Source organism: Pseudochaenichthys georgianus, unplaced genomic scaffold (genome assembly GCF_902827115.2).
Source record: "Pseudochaenichthys georgianus unplaced genomic scaffold, fPseGeo1.2 scaffold_435_arrow_ctg1, whole genome shotgun sequence".
In the NCBI taxonomy this organism is placed as follows: domain Eukaryota; kingdom Metazoa; phylum Chordata; class Actinopteri; order Perciformes; family Channichthyidae; genus Pseudochaenichthys; species Pseudochaenichthys georgianus.
Genome location: NW_027263000.1, coordinates 25,525 through 39,979, shown reverse-complemented (window position 1 = coordinate 39,979; position 14,455 = coordinate 25,525). Strand labels below are relative to the sequence as shown.

The following is a 14,455-nucleotide window of genomic DNA, read 5'->3' as shown; positions in this document are numbered from 1 at the left end:
GAGGTTTGACCTACTCTTCATTGTACATTTTACAGTAAATGTTGTAATAGAAAAATATTATACTCACTTACTTACTTTAATAATATCATTGTGTAATTCTTATTTTCTAATGTTTATCAATATTTGCTACTTCTCACACTTCTTATCTAAGCTTGGGAAAATTCCTTTTTAAGAAGATGTGTTGCAGTGTTGTTCGTTACACTCTATTTGCACCAACAGTATGACCTTCCACTCAGGTGAACTGAGAACATCCTGATATGGCCTCCCTAACTTCCAGAATGCTCCTTTGTTATCACCAAGCTTCACCCCTCCCTTTCTCCTCTCTCTGTGTTTAAATATGCAACCCAAACTCTATTCTTCGTCTTTCACTCTGCATACTGTACGCTCTCTTGCAAGAAATAAAATATGACAAAGACAGCTGAATGGTTTGATTCTCTATCCACATTTGATGAATACATTCCCACCACAATGTTGAGTAGGTAAGTACTCTCAACTTTACCAATATGAATAGTATCAACAATGGCTCAATGGTGTGATCCAAATGTAACCATAAAAAGGGTCCCCAACTCCAATCAAAACAGCACTGGTTGTGTTATGGCTTTGTTTATAAAAGTGGGGACAGTTGGCACAGCAGAAAAACAGGCCAAAGTATTTGTTCCTTGCTATAACGCAATATTTACAATTATATGTGTTGATATGTTTATTTAAGTAAAACAAATCAGTAGGCAAACTTCAATCAAAGATAGTGATCATTTTATAAAATATATATGTGACCTTGTATCCTGTATGACCATGATTATGTAGCAGATTTTTTTTGAATAAACACCTGAAGGTGCCACAATGCCTCTAAACCCTGAATAAGACCCCCAGACGTGACACCCATGCACAGTTAACCCTCTCTCTCTAGCTCCCACAACAAGTCTTACCTGTGTCCTGTCTGAACTGGTGCATTGACTGGAGATCTATGATGTACGGTGAGAGCCGGTTGTCCACCTGGCCGAGGACCACGCTTCCTCCGCGGGGGTCGCTGCTCCGGATGGCCGCCTCTATCTGGTGGGAGACGGCGGGGCCGTAGGGCCGCCACCGTCCGTGTTCGTTCAGCCATTCCCACACCACCACGACAGAGGCCAGGAGCATGTTGTTACTGTTGGCCCTGGAGAGGAAATTAAAGATGAAGCACCAAATACACACTTATTTGTTAGCTTCATGCATCGCTAATCACAGCGGAGGGATTTGTTTGCCAAAATGAAGGCTGCCTGCACAGAGCAGAGGCCAAACACACATCAAACAAGACGGAATTTAGACACACTGTCCTTTTAATTGTGATATACATTTTAATAATACCCTTTATTTTCTATCTGTGTCTTTCTCCTCCGTTATAAATGAATACAGGCAGTCTGTACCCCCGAAGCTAAAACAAAGCCAGTTCCTTACATGGAGCCGCGGCTGAGCTAACGCCGGGAGATGCAGAAACATTCTTCTACGTAGATCCGAGCTCCTCGCATGGTCAAGCGACGAAGGAAACCCTGGCCCTTGCCCGACTGTCTTAATTATATGGTGTTGTGTCAGCCGCAATAACTGACAACAAAGCGGCCTAAATAGTGTGTTGTATTCTTGCTAGTCCTTGCTCAAGAAGACACAACGATAGCTTCTCCGTCGAGTCGTGTATTTCCAGCGACGGCCTCAGCAGAAGAACCCGCCTCGGTGTGGGGAAACGCGTTTTGAACAATATCGCTTGTTATTCCTTTTTTAGCTGGAGCTATAGACTATACATCCCGTCAGAACCAGACTCGACAGGGTGAGGATAGCAACAGCTAGTGTGTTTGTCTCCTGTAGTTTGGGGCGTAGCATTCCTAAATGTTGAGAAAGTAGTGGCAACAGCGCAACCTCAGTAATAAGCAACCCGGGTCATATCGGAACAGGTTAGACTGGTCTCGAACACAACACTAGAGGGATGAACTAAAAACACATGTATCTAAAAAAAAAACTGTCCATTGTGCATTTGTCCAGAGTCTAGTTATTATTAAGAATTTCAAACAACTGACCATAAAAAAAGTTTGTCATTTGTAAGGTTTTACTACATCATTAATACAGTGTTGTTAGTCGTGGTGGACACTGCATTTTAACATTTGGTTAGGTAATATGCACCAGTATAGAATATGTCATGTCGTTTAACACTTTTACATCATTTAAAAACAAATCTTAATTAATCCTTCACCTGTTGATGTGAACTTCTTGGTCCACTATCATGGTCCTGGACACTTGAAACAAAATCCAGGTTCTTCACAGACCTATTCATGAATTACATCTGCTCTTTCGTCCTCCTGGCTCCACCATGGCACTTTCTTTCCCCCAGCCGGTCGAACAAAACCAAATCCCCTTTCTTTCGATTAGAACAATTCAAAGTCCAAATAGAGATGGACTAAACTCCCTCCAAATGTGCTAAGGTTAGGGAAATGTAACCTCCACGATGCATTGAAATGAACTCTGCCATGTTTATCCCTTTGCTACCCTTTAGCGTCCATCTTCATCTTCCTGTGGGGAAACTTGTGGCTGCAGAGTGGGGGGACAGCAGGGGGCCCCGGCCTCTCACCACGCCCTGTAGCCCCAACCGTGAGGGTGGCCCACAAGTTGCACAACCAATAGAAACATGGTCTCCCAAAACATTTCATGATCCAGGCAACACTGCCGGTAATGTAATGTATGCTTTGGTTTGACCTATTTCACATTTCACGTTTTGACGTTTGTCAATTTATTTATGAATTGTTACCAGTAACTTATACAATAGTGAAAGCGCAATGGATTAAAGTCATGTTCTGATTATGGTTTTTATACAAAGACAAACAAACAAACAAACAAACAAACAAACAAACAACTTCCTATGGTCCCCTGAAATGACAGGCAGTAATTTCAGAAGGAGATCGCTGAAGACGTATGTATTTTTTAATATGTTGATTTGCTGCCACCTGGTGGACGAATTTGAAACAACACACTTTTCAAGTAGATACATAAGTGCAAATCATGATTTGAATAAATCGTAGGCAGTTTATTAGGGCGGGATTACATTTTGGGTCGAAAATGAATTCCTATAATGTACAGGTATGCAATTTTTTTGAAAACATGTTATATAACAAAATAAATCCATATAGCTTGAAAAATAACTATTTATTTGAAAATGACGTCATGTGTATACGGCAATGGCTCCATAGCTCAGGGGTTAGAGCACTGGTCTTGTAAACCAGGGGTCGCGAGTTCAAATCTCGCTGGGGCCTAATAATCTTTTACATTTTTTTTGATAAACATGATACAGAGAATTTACATACAAACATTTAAATCAATAATTTTTAAGCATTTTACAAACTTCAAATCTGTAAACATCTAATTACAGTGCAAGCAGTAACAAATAATACATATAATTAATACAACATCAACAACAACAATAACTACATGACATAATGTTAATCATCATTATAGCCACTTGTTTACAAATCAGAAAAACACAGTCATATATAACGGGATCACATTGGACGATAGCCAATTGCGGCGCGGGATAACATTGGACAAAAAAAGCATTCACGGCTAGGCCCTATAGGTAACATTGCAAAGAGCCACTCACGGCACGGTTTCTTCGATCACGGCCCACTTATGGAGGACGATGATGAATGACATTAGATGTGGTAAACCGTAGCCAGATTCAGCAGCTAACAAAAAACAAAAATACGAAAAACAATGTAAAATTGTTTCTGATAAGTCAAATACCAATGTTGTTTAGGACACGATTAGAGCCCGGATAGCTCAGTCGGTAGAGCATCAGACTTTTAATCTGAGGGTCCAGGGTTCAAGTCCCTGTTCGGGCGTACAGCCTTTTGTAAATGCTTTAATTAGTTAATTATGCTTTTTATTGTTTGTATTTTATACTACTTCAATATTTAACATTTTGACATTTTGAAACTCGTTTTACAAGTGAGAAAGCAAACTAAAATGCATTAAATCGTGAAACTTTCCCCACTCACTTGGATCAGACTATTAAACATTTAAAAGCAGAGGTGAGATCAAACTTTTACTGCATTATCTGGTGTTTACGATGTTGTCTATGAATGCTGTTGGCAGTGGTTGACGGTGTTCTCCCTGTTAAAGTTTGCTTTCCAGTGGGTGATGCAAACAGCCAGCACCATAACCAGCAGAACAAAACCCACAACCATACAGTGTTGAAAGAAAGACCAAGAGGATCCTTGAGATGAAACTGAAGAAGTGCAGAGAGAAATAAAACAAGCTGTGGTTAAGATCATTTTTACTGGATTTTTACTGTTAACGTTGCATAATGAAATCACACTTCATACTTTTCCTGAAATGTTCTGTTCCTCCACATCAAATATGGTAAATATTAAGGCATTTACTTGCCTATAAAGTACTTCATTTACACACACAGAACCCTAATGGTGCTAATGGGTAAAAAACACTGGTAACCATGTGTTTTTTAGTACAAACAAAGCAACTTTATATATCCCCTGGTTCTATATCGTATAAGGCTTCGCCGCTTCGCCCTCTAAGGCTATCGCTATTGGGTAATCCCCACTGCACGTGTGCAGCACTGACAGACTTATTCCACGCCCACCTATGACGTGGGCCCCACCTCCAGGCTCACTTCCGTATAAATAGGAAGTATGCCCTACTGTACAATCCACTCCTAATTTTCTTCAGCACTCCGTTGCAGAAGCATTGACAGGCAAAACAAATTCTTTTAAGAGCTACTTACTAAAAGAGCAAACATTCCTGGTTCCCGTGGGCCCATCCTCCCTCTCCTCCGGACGGGGGAAACAGGGTGGGGGCCCAGTGTCAACCCGACATATGTGTTACGACCGGAGCTCACGGTGTGAGTTTTGCCGGGGATTAGAGCACGCAAACGCGGCTCTCACTCCCCAGGTGTCGTGCACTCATTGTGTCCGTCTCCCTCTGGCCCACAGGCAGTGGAGAGCGGACGCGAGGATGATTGGCTAGTCCAGGAGTTTTACTATGTGGACCAAGCCCTTTATTTATTGGATCCGAGTGGCGGGCAGCAGTCAGGCGACTCCTTCCCCTCCATTCACGGATCACCATGTGGTTCCCCCGCCCTGTCTCCCTCTCCTCCGGCGGAGGAGACGGGGCGGGGGCCCAGGGTCAGCCCGGTAGCCGAGCCTAGGTTCGGCTGCCGGGCTGACGACGGGTCAACGGGTCCCTCTATCCGCCATCACTGCTCTGCCGTCGATAGGCGGTATTCTCCAGGAACTCCCAGAGATCATCGGAAAGGCAGCCACCTAATGAGATCTCCCCGTTCCCCCGGTTCAGGAGAGCTCTCCTCCGGATGACATAAAGCTGCATAAGCGGCTGCCTCACAGCCTGTCGGTTGTTAGGCAGCAAAGCTTACGGCTCAAACCAGCTGTCTTTAAAACCTGTCGGTTAATTAGACAGCCCGGGTTTGACTATGTCACAGATGTGCCTCCTATACACACCACCGCTCATTCCTCAAGCAGGTTTGAGCGTGAACCTCAATGTCCGTTTTACGAGTTTTCTCCTAAACGGCGACATGAGGAGAGCCGCTGTGTAATACAGCGTGTGGAGGTGCATAAGCCAGCTGTTGGTTACCTGTACGGTTAAACAGACAGCGGGGCTCGCCGTTTGAGCCGGCTGTAACCTGTTGGTTAGCGCGGCAGCGGGGCTCGTGGCACAAGCCAGCTGTAATTAACCAGTCGGTTATTTAACAGCAGGGCTTGACGGTTAAACCTGATGCTCCTAACCTGTCGGTTATAGGCAGCACAGTTTTTCCTCTGTCCCAGATGTGCCTATACTACACACCGTCGTAATGAGCCTAGGGCTGTTATTACGCACTGTGTGAATAGCACTGCACACACCTCCGCTCATTCCCTCAGCGGGTTTGAGCGTGAACGCGCCTCAATGTCCAGTTTACGAGCCTTCTCCGAAACAGAGACAGGATGAGAGCCGGTGTGAGATGCAGCGTGTGGAGGGCCCCTCTTGGGCTGCTTCACGGGCAACGGCGGCGAGGGCTCTGACGTGGCTCGTCACCATGACAACCACAGCACATCCAGAGCAGGTTCGCGCCTTGAGTGACGGCGCGTGGGTTAGATGGACAGAGGGAAGTTAATATGCAGGAAGGCTCCCCGGTTAAGCCAGCTGCCAATAGCCTATTGGTTACTTGGCAGCATGGCTCGCTGCCTAAGCTGGCTGTTTTTTTTAACTTATCGGTTAATAAAACAGCTGGGCTTGCTATTCAAATCCGTCTATCGTAAACTTTTTGGGTTTAGGCAGCATGGATTTTTCCTCTGTCTCAGACACCTCCTACCCACGGTCGTAATAAGCCCACGGAGGGCCATTATTACGCATTGGGTGGACAGCACTGCACACACCTCCGCTCATCCCTTAGTGGTGTTGAGCGTGAATGCGCAGTTTACGAGTATTCTCCTAAACGACGACATATTGAGAGCCTGGGTGGAATGCAGCGTGTGGAGGGCTCTGGCGTGGTTTGTTACCAACCACAGCACATCCAGAGAATGTACACCCGGCACTATCAGAGTACTGTATGGTACTCAGGTTGGCGGCGAGTGTGTCTGATGGACAGATGGATGAGCAGGCGGATGGGCAGAGGGTAGTCTCTGCAATTCGCCTCTCCCCCCGCAGTTCTACGGGATACAGGGAACCCTGTCATCCCAGGAACAGTGTCTCGCGCTCCGTGCAGAGCGGCAGGAACTCTGGTTAAAGAAAGCCTTTTCCCGGGGTTCCTCAAAGGGAAGAAAATCAGGGGTTTTTACTCCCGCTATTTTCTGGTCCCGAAGGAGACGGGGCGGGGGGAATGAGATCCATCCTCGATCTGTCAGTGTCCAACAAGGGAATGGCCTTTTCCCATGCTGACGATCAAACAGGTGCTGGAGTGTGTTCACCAGGGAGATGCACATCCATAATCCTGAAGGATGCTTACCTCCACGTAACCATCATCCCGAAACACAGCAAATTCCTGCGTTTCTCATTCCTGGCTCCACACACTTTTTTCAAAGTGGGTGGAGACGGCTGGAGCAGCTACTCAGAGTGGGGATGAGGGTTATTTTTGCCTGGACGACCAGCTATGGCTGGCTCGCTACAGGGAGGAAGCGGTTTTCAGACGATACAGCTCGTATCTCATCTGTCAAGCCTGGGTTTCATTATCAACTGGAAGAAGAGCTGTCCTCTTCCCTCCCAGACATTTAACTGGGAGTGGAATTGAACTCAGCCCGCATGAGAGCGCGACTCTCATAGCAGAGAATGGAGAAAGCGACAGCTCTCCTCCGGTGCAGCTGTTAACCTGTCGGTTAGCAGGCAGCACGGTTTTTCCTCTGTCCCAGATGTGCCTACTACACACGGTCGTAATGAGACCAGGGCTGTTATTACGCACTGTGTGAATAGCACTGCACACACCTCCGCTCATTCCTCAGCAGGTTTGAGCGTGAACGCGCCTCAATGTCCAGTTTACGAGCCTTCTCATAAATAGAGACAGGATGAGAGCCGGTGTGAGATGCAGCGTGTGGAGGCCCCCTCGCAGCCTTTTCGGACCGGGCCCCTCTTGGGTTGCTTCACGGGCAACGGTGGCGAGGGCTCTGACGTGGCTCGTCACCATGACAACCACAGCACATCCAGAGCAGGTCGCGCGCTCTCAGAGTATTACTCAGAGTGGCGAGGCGCGTGTTCGATGGACAGATGGATAATAATAAGCAGCAAGGCTCACCGGTTAAGCCGGCTGCCCCTGACCTGTTGGTTTTAGGCATCATGGCTCGCTGCATAAACCGGCTGTCTTTAAAAACCTATTGGTTTTTAAGCAGCTCGGACAGCTCTCCTCCGGCGCGTCACACCCCGCGGGGCGGTGACGGCCCTCTCCGTGATGCAGCTGTTAGGCAGGATATCAGCTGGTCACGTGGCTCCTTCCCAGTGAGGAGACTCCAGAGGTGGTCTATTTGCCTGCGTATCGACCCTGTGCGTCAGAGGAGACGCATGGTGTACATTCCTCCTTCCGTGGGTTTGGATTGAACCCACTGAAAAAATCTCCACGTCAGTGGGGGTGCCCCTGAGCAGAGTGACGTCACACACCACAGTGTTCACAGACGCATCTCTCGCAGGCTCAGGAACGTGCATGTCGCAGGCAGTGGGGGGACAGTGGCCGGGTCACATGTCTCTCCATTTAAACGTGCTGGAATTACTCTCCGTATGGAAAGTGCTCCAGCACTTCGTCCCGTTGCTGAACAATCAACATGTGTTGATTCGAACAGACAACAAAGCAGCGGTGGCCTACATAAATCGCCAGGGAGGTGTTCGATCAGCGCAGCTGCTGAACACACATCCTACACAGCCAAATGGACAATGTTCCGTTTGGTCTGTAGGAAAAATCCTGGACCGTGTTGGGCCCCCTGCCTCGTGCTGTCGTTCCTCCAGCTGTTGCTGGACAGGAATTTGACCTATAGCACGGTCGAAACATATGCTGCAGCCATTTCATCTTACCACATAGATTGGTGTCAGCACGGTGTGTAGTCACCCTCTGACAAAACGTTTTCTACGGGGAGCACAGAGACTCAGACCTGTGTCACGCGCTTTGGCGCCTCAATGGGTTTTGGCTTTAGTGTTACGCGCACTGAGTAAAGCTCCATTTGAACCACTAGATCAGGTTCCCCTGAAGTTCTTGTCAGCCAAAGTAGCTCTGCTCTTGGCTCTGACATCAGCTGAAAGGGTGAGTGATTTGTCTGCTCTCTCTGTGGCTCCGTCATGTCTCCGGATCCAAGGAGATGGCAGCTTAGCTGTTTTGCGCCCTAACCCGGTTTTTATGCCAAAGGGGATCACAAGCTCTTTTAGATCGAGAGTGATAACCTTGGAGGGCTTATTTCCTCCTCCTCACACATCAGAGGAGGAAGCCACATCTCATCTCCTCTGTCCCGTGCTCGCGCTGGCATGCTATGTTGCACGCACGGCTGCTTTACGCAAATCCCAGCATCTGTTTGTGCATTACAGAGAGCGCTCATTAGGGCAGCCTCTATCTGCACAGCGCCTTTCACACTGGCTGTGTGAGGCTGTGTCGCAGGCGTATGTTTTCTCTGGGTTGGATCCCCGGGAAAACATTAAAGCGCTCAGCACCAGGAGAATATCAACTTCTACGGCGTTGCACCGAGGAATGACAGTGGAAGACATTTGCATTGCTGCATCTTGGTCTTCACCCTGTTCTTTTATTCGTTTGTATTTGAGGGATGTCTCCCATTCCTCTCTGACACATTCAGTACTGAATAGCCTGCCAGAATGAGTAATGTCAGGGTTTTTCAATTGCATGCCCTCTCTCCTGCCTGTCGGCACTTAGAGAGCGGCCTTTTGTTCCCTTCTCTTGATCGTTTTTAACAAGTGAGACTCGATCTCTACTTTTTATAAACGACAAGTAGCCCGAGTAAGCCTACCTTCGTTCCCTGATGGAGAAATATTCATTTTTTAATGCTATATTCCCTGGGAATGTGATGCTCCATTTACGCACAGCAAAATGAACATGGGTTGAGTAGGTGTGTTTTGTGCTTCTGGTAACGGACGGAACCAGTGGGGCGTAGACTACATCCTGCTTCGCCCTTAACCCAATAGCGATAGCCTTAGAGGGCGAAGCCTTATACGATATAGAACTGGGGTTGCGTACTGTAACCCAGTTTCTATGAGTATAGGCACAGTCTTCTCAGGTTCGGGTCCCACTGGTTCCGTGAATAGCTGAAGAAAAGCTGTTGGAGTGGATTGTAGGGCCTACTTCCTATTTATACGGAAGTGAGCCTGGAGGTGGGGCCCACGTCATAGGTGGGCGTGGAATAAGTCTGTCAGTGCTGCACACGTGCAGTGGGGATTACCCAATAGCGATAGCCTTAGAGGGCGAAGCCTATACTCATAGAAGCTGGGTTACATTACGTAACCCCAGCTGCATGTTTATTTACTGTGTTAGACTTAAGTTGTCTGGCAGGAAGAGATTGAACGGTCAGCTCTGACACAACATATCTCCCATTTGCATTATTATTATTAATTTATGTTTATTATTTATCAAGGTGACATATCTTTGAGTGAGATGCATGAAGATAAATCTACAGGCTTGAGATACAGCCATTATACTTCAATAAGCAAGTGTGCAACAAGGCCTAGTAAACACAACACAAAATATATTCATCTACCTTTAAGCGTGGTTCCTCTCCCAACTGTTAAAGCTGTCTCCACATTAGCAATACAGTAGTACAGCCCAAGGTCTCCCTCCTCAATATTAGTGATCTTCAGTGCCAGAGATCGGTTCATTATTTCCAATGAGAAGCGAAAGTTAAGCTGAAACCCTGAGCAAAAAGTTGTAGTCGGTTGAGCACATACAGTATCAAACAATACGATATATTGTACATTTCCCCTCTGTGGGACGAATAACAGTATTCTGATTCTGATGTTCTGTATTCCCAGTTTATGTTTTTTTACCCCAGTTTTATTAACACATTTGACACTTAAAGAGTTGTTTACAGTATGACTTCTGCCTCAGTTCAGTTTAGACTTCAGTTGTTTTTATGATTCAATTTTGGTTCAAATCAGCAATTGAGACTGTCTAATACCTTGGACTGGTTGTGCCTCTGTGAGGCTGGCGCTGAGGATCACAGTTGGGGTGGAATCAGGGTTGTTCCTAAGCCAGGTTGTATCATAAATGTAGAATATCTTGCAGTTGAGAGTCACTGTTGAACCGTACTCGACATATTGGACCTCAGCAGCAGGGACAAAGGGCATCCAAATACCAGACATCATGATAAACCCTAGAGTGAATCAAATGGATTATTAACTCAGTTTAAACTTAAAGCAAATGTTTAGACTCAATCTTTTTAAACAGTGTTAATTGACATGCAATCATTTGAGTTTAAACATATTTTTTGAAAAAGTATAGTAGTATAGATATAGTAAAGTAGTGCTGATGCTATAGTCAAATATCTCCCTTTTACTATAAATTAATTGTACCCTTTTGTTTACAGCCTACTAACCCAATTTTCTTAATTTTGACAGACTTCTTTCATTGACAATTGTGAGAACTTCTTTCTCCATAGCCAATCTCTGTTCTGGTGACCAATGCTAATTCCACTGCTTTTCTCTATTCTCCTTTGTGCAGTTGTAGGCCACAACATGCAATTCCACTGTTATGCACTGGTAAGCCTCCAACACAAAAAGGAACTGGTAACTGGAACTGTACATTTAAAAAACATGCGTAGAAGAATACACAATATTGGGTAACTCGATAGGATTGCTTTCACCCACACAAATATGTTCTGCATCCAAATAAAAGTCCGGAATGAAAAATGTTGTATGTGACTTCTTTCAGCGCACATACAGACTTATAAACTAGTTTACTTGAGAGGCCATCCACACCGACTGATATCGGAAGTGGGAATGCATTTTTTTTTTACAGTTGCCAGTACCCCACCTGACAGAGGATAAATGATTTCTGCCCAGCTAACCGGGTAAGAAGTTACCATTACATTATTGGTCGGTGGTTAGCTGGGTTTGTCCAGCACAGAAGAGTGTTTAATGTGCACTAATAACCACACAAATGAGCAATCCAGCTCAGCGGTGCATGGACCGAAAACATATGAAGTAATCATCTGAAAACGACAATAATAGGTCCCCAAAGCAAAGACGCCTACTATGCTACTGTCCATAAAATACATTGCTGTATTCAAACTGAGGTCATCATTTCTTGGTTCTATTATCAACACATCTGATTAAAGATTTCAGTATGGTGCTTGAAGTTTTAGAAATCAACACCTGACCAAGTTAGTATTTTTAAATATTTTCTTAAAATTCACTTGTACATGGAGGCTTTTTGCAGCTTATCTTTCTTTACCCATGATCTACCTCCTTATTATAGTTGATTTGATTCTCATTTTCCCTCAACAAAACAATTACTATCATTCCCTTCTCATCACTTGACACAATTTAAAAGGATGAAGAAGCAATATCAATCAGAAACATCCAGTGCTGCCGCCACATCTGCGTGTTTGTGCCATTGTAATCATTGGTCGTTGTTTCATGTCATTCGGATTCTACCTTGATCTAAAAGTATAACCTTATTCCTTACTTATAAAACTCGGTGACTTTCTGATATCCAAAATTATATTTATATGGTGTTTTTGTTACTCACCAACAACGATCATTGTTATCCAGTCAGATTTCTTCTTCTTGTGTTTCTATTTTTTTTCTTCTGTTTGTTACATTAACAGCACACGGACTTCCTTTTTAGTTGCGTGTCACTGTTTCCACGGAAGGTGGAGTTGTCTGGCTTCAAGGAAAGTGAAAACCTAAAAAGGTAATGAAGCTATATTTACCCTGAGAATAAAACATGTCTCTCTTCTGTGCTCAAAACAACAATGATTAAAATGTGATACATTGTCCTCTTCTGTACTGTGCTTTACATTTTAGTAATTTAATTTACAGCTTAAAAGTCATTATAGAGAAAAAGCAAGCTCTACTTTACCTTTTATCAATATTTTGGCAGAAGGAACTTTTTCACTTTCTATCGCATTGAATTCGATATTTCAAAGTTTGATTGACTTTAAGTCAAATTAATTTGAAATCGGATCTGTTTGGGGGAAGGAGGCTGTCAAACTTAAGGAGGAGGTTCAATTAGCCCAAGGTTCTCTTGAGTCGGGGGCCAAAAAGTATTGTCTGTGTGTCAAACACATATTTTATTCCTTCGTGCCATAGAGCCCCATTGTTGTCTAGATAGAATATAACAAGAACATTTGAATGAGCCACACTGGTTGATATATATCCACACATAGGCCTGCTGTAAATATTAACAAACACTACAATTTGCACTCTTTAAAGTGTACTGATCGACTGCGAACAAATTAACTATCTTCTTCTTTTTAAAAGTGTTTTACTTTTTGTAAACACATTTTTAGAAACTTTACTTTCCCAGCTGTGTTCAAATATTAGTGTCTTCAGTAGAAGTTAGTGTTCTGTTTTTCTGTAGAAGTTAGTGTTCTACAGAAAACACAAATATTTGTGAATTAAAGACAGGGTATTTAATTCACAAACTTTTACATACCCTGAAGTCATTCTTTTGTTGGTTTTGGTCTGTTAATTTAGTTGAACATCAGGAAATACATAGCAGTAGCCTATCATTATTTTTGAATGCATGGGAGGCAAGTAATCTGTTAAAGTTATCAAGTCTTGGCACCCTTTGTTGACTGTGCTTGCTTTTTCAACACAGATAACCATACTTCCATTTGCCAAGTGTGGGTGATAATTAGATATGACTGATAACAGGTAAATAAATAAGGTAAGAAATATAAAAGATATCGGTAATAAGTTGGAGGGTTTTTTCACTTTGAGAGACAAGCATAAGCAGTCACAGGTGGATTTTTTTTTAAATGTACCTTATTAAAAGAATATACATGACCAGAGCAGACTATGCTAACTTAACATAAACCCATAAATACAACCCACAAGACAATGTAGTATTTCAGTTATACTATTTAACAGCTTACACAAACACAGCTAGCAAAAAATATACTATAATATAGAAATACACATAATGTAGTACCCAAGTCCCATTCCCCCTAGAATGGTGTGACAGGTTGTGGTGGTGCATGACCACTTCCTGTATGTAACACCTGTTGCATGTTGCCCATGCCTGACAAGCAAGTCGGTCACCAATGGCTTCCTGCTGCATAACCTTCAACACGTTTAACTCATAAGCAGCCCAGACTTAGCTAGAACAATTGACGGTATACTTAACTTAAAGATGTTCTATGCGTTATGGGGTTTTCCCTTTCATGTAGTGTGTTTTATAGGTTTTTGTGAATGTAAATGGTCTGCAAAGGCTACAATCCCAATGTTCTCAAACTTTGAGTTTGATTTATGGAGATTTGTGTCATCATTTATCTCTTTTCTTATACATACAGTATGTGGACTGTGAGGATGACGTAAGTGCAAGAAGGTTACAGACATGTATTTCAACTTTGTTTGGGATGTAGGTGAAGCCTACCTACCCCTTCCTGTTACCCCTCATGTTAGATTATATAGGCATGGTACATATTTCTCTGGAATATCTGCCTCCACCCCAAAACAATATAATTGTAAAACATTTTTTATTTTATATTATTTGTATTGTTATATTTGCTTTATTTTATTATTATTAACTTATTAACTTATAAATCTATTTAAATGTGTATTTTCATTAGCACTTATTGTGATACTGTAGCAGATGTGGTATCCCCATCATCATCATCATCATCATCATCATCATCATCATCATCATCAATATGACTACCAGATTATATATATATTTCTCGAACAAAATATATAAGCATTACATCATATTACCTTTGTATGGAGTCAGTCCATCTCCTCTCATGAATAGCAGTCATGAGCATTATACTTTGTGTGTTCAGTGTGCATGATG

At 43.6% G+C, this 14,455-nt stretch overlaps 1 protein-coding gene, 2 non-coding genes and 1 gene segment (V, D, J or C); 2 read left to right on the top strand and 2 right to left on the bottom strand.

The window, feature by feature from the left end:
- The window catches only part of LOC117442470 (E3 ubiquitin-protein ligase DTX4-like), a 47,392-nt gene extending 44,833 nt beyond the window's left edge, over positions 1 to 2,559 (bottom strand). Inside the window, exons 1-2 of one of the 2 annotated variants that reach the window (XM_034078478.2) lie at positions 2,219 to 2,559; positions 927 to 1,153 (exon numbers count right to left, since the gene is read on the bottom strand). In XM_034078478.2, the coding sequence (XP_033934369.1) occupies positions 927 to 1,153; positions 2,219 to 2,250 (259 nt within the window). In that variant the 5' untranslated portion in view covers positions 2,251 to 2,559. Of the gene's footprint in view, positions 1 to 926; positions 1,154 to 1,434; positions 1,928 to 2,218 lie in introns of those variants that run through there. The other variant, XM_034078479.2, reaches the window with a different exon arrangement.
- A 460-nt stretch (positions 2,560 to 3,019) lies between these two features.
- Positions 3,020 to 14,454, bottom strand: LOC139433421 (Ig kappa chain V-II region MOPC 167-like). The segment is given in 5 exon segments: positions 3,020 to 3,701; positions 10,200 to 10,352; positions 10,617 to 10,811; positions 12,188 to 12,344; positions 14,377 to 14,454. Coding segments are annotated over 4 exon segments (450 nt in total).
- trnat-ugu (transfer RNA threonine (anticodon UGU)) lies at positions 3,200 to 3,272 on the top strand. Its single transcript has one exon. It is a non-coding gene; the product is annotated as a tRNA-Thr (tRNA).
- Positions 3,785 to 3,857, top strand: trnak-uuu (transfer RNA lysine (anticodon UUU)). The gene has a single exon. It is a non-coding gene; the product is annotated as a tRNA-Lys (tRNA).
- Position 14,455: the final 1 nt, after the last annotated feature.